Source organism: Cryptotermes secundus, unplaced genomic scaffold (genome assembly GCF_002891405.2).
Source record: "Cryptotermes secundus unplaced genomic scaffold, Csec_1.0 scaffold866, whole genome shotgun sequence".
In the NCBI taxonomy this organism is placed as follows: Eukaryota; Metazoa; Arthropoda; class Insecta; order Blattodea; family Kalotermitidae; genus Cryptotermes; species Cryptotermes secundus.
The window spans coordinates 126,527-133,982 of NW_019738973.1; the positions used below are offsets into that span (position 1 = coordinate 126,527).

Below are 7,456 nucleotides of genomic sequence, written 5' to 3' on the forward strand. Positions count from 1 at the left end.
GGGGGGGGGACCCCTTTTAATGCTGTCTCTTATGTGAGGGAAGAACATAATTTACATATGTCTGAAAAAAAGCTCTTAGGAAAATATTTGTGCCTAAGAAGGAAGGAATGGGCAATTTATAATATCAGATAACAAGGATATCTTGTAATCTGGAAGAGTACCTGTGTTTTGGAGAGACATACTCTCTTCATCTTCATGGATAAGGAGTCCTATATTGGTAAACTTCTGCTGTAGTACGTAAGACATATAAGGGAACTCTGTGCTTTACATAGGTCAGCAGACAACACTGTTCATTGTTGTATGCTCATCCGTTGCCGTGGGAACTTGTTTACTGAACCGTTCCCTAACAGTGGCCGTCTATTATTATATATTAAGAATCTGCTGCCTAGCAACAGCTGTTTCTCTGGCTACAGTAAACAGTGTGTCCAGGTTCTGTTAGGACTGTGTTCATTAAACATACAAGACGTGATTTATTTTCAAAATTTCACTCTTTTTATTCAAAATAGTCTCATTCTGAATCTAATACATAGCTTGAATTGATTGAAAAGTTTTTGAAAACTGTCACTGTACTTATTTTGTGGAATCACAAATAAAACTGCAGTACATTCCCTTTGGATGTCCTGGATGGTGTCGTGATGGTCTCGTTTCATCGCCAACTTAACTTTTTGGAACAACGAGAAATCTGCTGGAGCCAAATCTGGCGAATGTGGGGAATGATCAAGGGCTATGATCCCTTTTCTGGCCAAAAAATTGTGCACGATTTTCGATTTGTAGTGTGGGGCATTGTCGAGGAGGGCCTACCCGGAGCCTTGCTCTCGATATTCAGGTCGAAATCGAAGAATTCTCACCCACAAACGATTGAGGACTCCGAGATAATAATCAGAATTTACTGTTTGACCTTCTGGCATAAATTCCTTTTGAATGATTCCTTTGGAATCGAAGAAAACGGTTAGCAGTGTATACTCGACTCTTTTGTGTGTGCACTTTCTTTGGTTTCGTTTTCTTTGCGCTCAACCACGCTGCACTCTGCCACTTTGTGAGAGGCTCATATTGAAAACACCATGTCTCGTCACCAGTAACAATCGATTTTATAAATTTTGTATCACTTTGGGCCGACCATAACATGTCTTTGCAGTGTTCCACCCTGGCATGTTTTTCATCGCCTGACAGTGCGTGCGGTACATATCGAGCACAGACCTTCCATTTGCCCAAATCCTCAGTCAAAATTTGGTGCACAGTACGTTTTGGTATTCCCAAAAGCTCCTCGATGAGTCTTGCAGAAATCCATCTGGCTGATGCAAGGATTTTGGTCACTTTTTTCACATTTTCTTCAGTGCAACATGTTCTTGGCTATGATGCACATGGAGCATCTTCAGTGTCCTCCCTGCCATCATGAAATACAGCATACCATTGTAAAATGTTCGAGTGACTCAAACAATCACTACCGTACACACTTTTCATCATTTTGTACCCTTCTCCAGCTGTTTTGCCTGACTTCAAATAAAAGTTAATGTGGGCGCTCTGTTCAACCGCCATTTTCCGACAAGCATCTTAACAGTACTCTTACATTCAAAGTCAGAACACATGATGCAGCGATGCTTGTGCTTTGAAATTATAGACAGCCACAGCTGAAACTTCAAGAATCTTAACGCCACAACTTGCCAACAGATGGCATTGCAGGGCAAAGTTTGAAAAAATGAATCCTGATGGATCCTGGACACACCGTGTATGTTTGGGTTCCATCTACACATTTGTTAGCCAGTTAGTCGATCGGATGTGGGGTTGTCTCCACTTGAAAACAAATTGACACCATGTTAAAGTTTTATGAGGCAAGCACAAGGAATCTAAGTTTAAAATGTTTGCGTTTTCCCTTACATTTACTTGCACTGATTTCAGACAGTTTTAACATCTTTGAACAGGAAGTATTACTTCTGTATCACTAAGGTTATAAAGTTGTTTAATAAGATATTAAATCTATTTTTGTGAAGTAATCACATCCATTAATGAATGAATGTAACAGTATAATTTGTAAGTGCATTACTTTCAAATGCTGAATACAATTCTCAACTGTCTTTATTTCTTTACTATTCATCTCTACCCAGCCTCCTATCCAAAAGGTACCAGGGGCTGTTTCCCCTTTTTTAAAGCGCCCTGGGCGTAAAGCTAACCATTCACCCCCAACTAGTATCCAGGTAAAGAAAATGTGGATCTATACATGCACTCCCCCATATGCCTTCATGGTGTAGTGCTTAATTAGTTAAGCACAGGGATGACTTTTCTTTTAATCTTCATCAAATTGAAATGTGTACATTTTATCACAGGCACCAAATAGGAACCTAGAAGACCGTATTCTACAAGTGAACCCCATCATGGAGGCTTTTGGCAATGCCAGAACAGGCATCAATTGTAACTCCTCTCGGTTTGGGAAGTTCTTGGATTTGACCATGACTCGAGCAGGAAAGGTCACTGGTGCCAGAGTGTCAGTTTATCTCTTGGAGCAGTCCCGAGTGTCACAGCAAGCACAGTAAGATGTAACCGAGTAATTTATTGCACTTTCAGTCAGACCTATTGAATCTATGCATTTAGGAAATCCATGAAATTAATTTAAACATTTCCAAATGTCTTTTATTTATTTCCTTATTTAAGACTTTGTTTCATGGACCAAAGAGAGAGAGAGTGTCAGAGTTGGTAAATAGAAGAGGGTGTAGCATGCTTCAGGGGAATGAAAAATTCATACCCAGTTTTGGTTTGAACATGTGAAGGAGAGATTCATGCAAAGCTTGGTCTTTGATTTAGTTGGCCCTCAAATTCAAGAAAGGTGGGGAATTTATTGACCAGCTGAATAACTGCCAATTTTTTCAAGAAAGATCCTGTATGATGGAGTTAGTTAAAGTTTCCCTGTACATTCTCATAATCTTATGGTTACTTACAAACCACTGAAGGAACCTGCATCTTCAACCAGTTCCTCTGAAACATTGAGAACCATATATGAGACTACATATTCTGTAAATATAACTGTAACACAGGTACACCATTTCTGAACTACTGTAAATGTCATTTATTAACTGATTCCTCTAAAGATCACTAAATTAAACCATGAAATAAAATGGCAGTTATTTTTGACTAGTAAATCATATACAGTTTTTTAATAAAAATGTAATAAATTTCATATCAGTCCAAAAGGAAGAGCTATGTGGTTAGAATGGGATGATGGACAGGGATGATGTAAGCATGAAAAAATTATTCAAATGAAAAATGAGTAATGAACTTCTAAAATAGAAAGGGTCTGACATATATTATTGAAGTCTGAAATTTAGAGAAATAAATGTTTTCTTCCATCACAGATAACACTAATAATGATAGCTTAAGTAAATAATTCCTATAGCAAAGAACCTTATTTAAAATTTACAGGGGTGAGAGAAATTTCCATGTGTTCTACTACCTATATGATGGGCTTGAATCTGACAGTCGTTTGGCAGAGTTTCACTTGGACCCAGTATTGAGACTTCGTCACCGTTATTTGGGAGAAGATGCACAGGATCAAGAAACAAAGAAGGTAACAGCTCCCGCTTATTAGCCACATGCTCACCCCATCATAGTCTCTTTGGTTTCACTGCCCTGTTGATGCTGGATGACATGTATAAATCTGCCCCTCGGTTTGCTTGTTAGGGATGCAGATTTGTGTAGACAGTCTGTCTGATGAATATGCTTGTTATTACTGAAACATATCAGATATACTAATATTCTGAAATGACATTGTGTAGTTTTATGCCATTTTGTTTCTGTATATAAGTGTTTTTGACCGACTGTCACTAATTATTTGAAGTCTTATTAACCGCATCTCTATGACATCAGCAAGGAAGCAGTCAATTTCTACAAAACAGCAATACTTCACATGCACAGACATGATCTAGACATATTATCAGAGGACTTCGCCTTCTAAGACGTGTGCTAGTTTGTTTACATATGGTGTGGTTTATTATGTCATCATCTACAAAATCTTGAAGTCATGAAATATATATATATATATATTGTGACGTGCTAAGCTATGGATGACGCCCCCCCCCGNGAAGGACATGCTTCTACAGTTGGTGGTTGTTTGTCTGTTTCATTCATTTTCTAGATTTGGTCATATTGTGTTTTTAGCATGCCTGATAATTCTGAATTTAGATACTTGGACATCAAGTAGTCATCTGACGACCCACAGCAAAAAATGTCATAAGGGGAACAGTTGTGACCATGTATAATGGTATATGAACTTCTACATTTCCAATTTTTTTGTGATACTTAGCCACTATTATAGTTTATACTGAACTGTGCAGTTGCCCGAAACGTGTCTACTGAATGGCTGAAGAGCAATAGTTAGAGCAGTCAAACTAGTCCCCCTGCAAAAACATGCAAAAGGAATGGTGGCACCATATGAACCACTACCATAGCTTGGAATGATATACAGTGGGGAGGTCAAGAGGGGAAGGAACTGAGAAACCAAGTTTATTCGTCACATATTGTCATCTGTCATGAATAGAAAAGGGTGCTCACATTATAAGTGTGTAAATGGGTGTGTGGACTCAAGCACATGCTTGCATGCATAAGAACAAACGTTATGATCCGTAACAACAAGCAGAAGAAAAGTTGTGGTCCCAGATATTGGGGTTTACTTAGCTTACATTTCTCTTTGTAAAGTCAGGCTTCAAACTAAGGGTGCAGACATGTGCAGATATGTTTGTTTCTGCATGCGCTCGCTCATGCAAATGCTCATGTGCATACATGTATGTGTGTAGGCTCAGAAACTGGAGTATGTGGATGGATGGAGTCACTGAACTGATGTGTGCACACATATGCATAGATGTGTGTTGGTGGATGTGGTAGAAGCCATGGATCCAAAACCATTAATATATGGAATCTCTAAACTGGTGGTGTGTGCACATATGTATGCATGTGTGTGCTTGTGTGTAAGAGACAGAAGTCAAGGCTGCAAAACTGGGGGCATTTACAAGTGGAATTTCTTAACTATTCAACAAACATAAAGTTGTGAAGAACATGTAGCCACTGGATTTGAGCTGCAATTAGGATCATAAGACCAAGATGGCTCCTTTGTGTCACTAAATCTAAACATTAGTTTCCTTTGCATGCTGCAGATGAATGTGGAGAGGTACCACCAGCTGAGTGTAGGTTTCCGTCTCCTAGGATTCCAGAGTGATGAGGTGGACACAGTATATCGTATCCTGGCAGCCATTTTGCACCTTGGTGATCTTGAGTTTGGTGAAGTTGTCACACAGGACAACACTGATAACAAAAGTCACGTTGTTGACCTTGCTCCTCTGCACAGAGGTGTGTAAACTTGTCTCATTGGCTTAATGTGGCTGGGGAATGATTCAGTTCTAGAGGAATCTCTGAGTTTAGTGAATTTATGGAAGCTTATACTCTATTAACCTTTCCACTTCTATGGACAGAATGTATCTTATATGGAGAACATTATAGTTGGAACTGTCCCACCAAATATACAGAGTGATGTAACATCAATGTTAATTAAAAAATATTCATAGATGGGAAAAAGAAATTGATGTTAGGGAGAAGAATGAGAGGAAAAGAGAAAAAATAAAAGAGCTAGGGAAGGAAATAACATAAGAAAGATGGGATGAGGGAGAGAGAGAGAGAGAGAGGTGTGTAAATATAAAAAAAAATGTAAATACCTCGTCTGATAGTCTCAAGATATTATTTATACTTCACCAGATCATGTGAAAGTTTCAAAGTGGATGCATTTCACTTGCTTGTGTTGTAATTTTGGGTAACAGTGTCTCGGCTTCTCGGCGTGGAGCCGAGTGACATGTTGGAGGCATTGACTTCAAACAGTGTAGTGACACGTGGTGAGACCATCACAAGAAACAACACAGTTGCTGAGGCTTGTGCAGCCCGTGATGCCATGGCCAAGGGTCTCTATGGTCGACTCTTTGATTGGATGGTTAACCAGATCAACTGTCTACTCACATTTAATAAAGCAGCTTGGTGAGCTTTATGTTATTATCTATCACCATTTTCTTGTATCTGAAATATCCTGTTTTCAGTAACTCACCTCAGGTCAACCTGTGGGTTTACTCAAATATTGAAAATAATCATCGTCTATGAACATTTACACAAGGATGGTTCATCTTATAACAGAGCCTCCATTCGTCTCTAACCACTGTAGCTATAGTCACTATTCTTTACTCTATTTTGTGTATTGTCCTTCACTTGATAACTAAGACAGTAGTTAGACATCTTCATGTTTGATTCTTATAATGCTGGGCTAATAATAATACAAAATGCTTCATTAATGACCATTAGTTGAGTGCCTAATTGCAAATACATGCAGAGGAAAGTGTATTGTAGTGTCATTGTAATTAATAATTTTCAAGCTTAAATGGCAGAACATTGGATCAATATCTTATGCTTGAACTTTTAGATCATAACTTGTCTCTTTAACAGTGGAGAACCATTGGCAGTGGGCCTTTTGGACATCTTTGGTTTTGAAAACTTTCCACGGAATTCATTTGAGCAACTGTGCATCAATATTGCTAATGAACAGATCCAATACTACTTCAACCAGCACATCTTCACTTGGGAGCAGCAGGTGACATTTTAATCTTGTGGCATAACACCCATTTTTGTCTGTGAATACTTAACCAACAAACACTGTGGTAGCAGAACACAAATGTTCATTATCATAATACCACATTCCACTATTGGATGCAAACCTTAGCTAGTGGCATCCACTTCCTGTCATAATCCACTTCTCTCTAAGATATGTCTTAACGTTATTGTACCATATTCTTGATCTTCAAAGTGGATATTTCCCAGAAAGTGAAGAGTATGAGATAGGGATCTCATCATACTCAGTAGAATTGGTCATTTTCAATTTGTCTATAATTTTTTCAATTTCATTTGTTGTAATGTAACTATAACACAGGTCTGCAACCAAAAAACTGCATAGGATATTTTTACTGTTTCTTATAGATTTTTACTCACTAAAACCGGAAATAATAGTAAAAAAAATCCATCACGTCAATTTTTTTGCAAAACTCATATTTTAATTTAATTTTGCGTGAAATTTCTCTTCACCATGAAATCTGGTATCCTACTGTTGATTCTAAAAACCATATCCAATAATTATTTCTTACTTTAAAATAATATTTATAAGAGTGAATCTAAAAAATAATACAAATAGAAAATGGGTGGGATGGGGGGGGGCAGTGGAAGGGGTGGGTTTGGCGGTGTGAGGAGCTCAGGCGATCATGTCCCAACACGTTTACTTTGTTTGTAGCGAAAGGTGAGGAATCTTACTAGCTCAGTTGAGCATGTTTGGACATGTTCTTTGGGGCAATAGGAATGAGTATAAACAAGCCTGCTGTCAGATTTGATCATGTCTCAACATGCTAAATAAGTTCAGGATCTTGGTTGATGTATAAGCCACTCAGTT

General features: G+C 38.3%; 1 protein-coding gene across 1 annotated transcript in view; it reads left to right on the plus strand.

Moving 5' to 3' along the window:
• The window catches only part of LOC111871516 (myosin-IIIb), a gene marked incomplete at its 3' end in the record, with an annotated part of 98,925 nt that overhangs the window by 65,981 nt on the left and 25,488 nt on the right, over nt 1-7,456 (plus strand). The window contains 5 exon segments of the mRNA XM_023864675.2: nt 2,322-2,524; nt 3,412-3,556; nt 5,139-5,331; nt 5,796-6,006; nt 6,466-6,610. Of these exon segments, the coding sequence (XP_023720443.2) occupies nt 2,322-2,524; nt 3,412-3,556; nt 5,139-5,331; nt 5,796-6,006; nt 6,466-6,610 (897 nt within the window).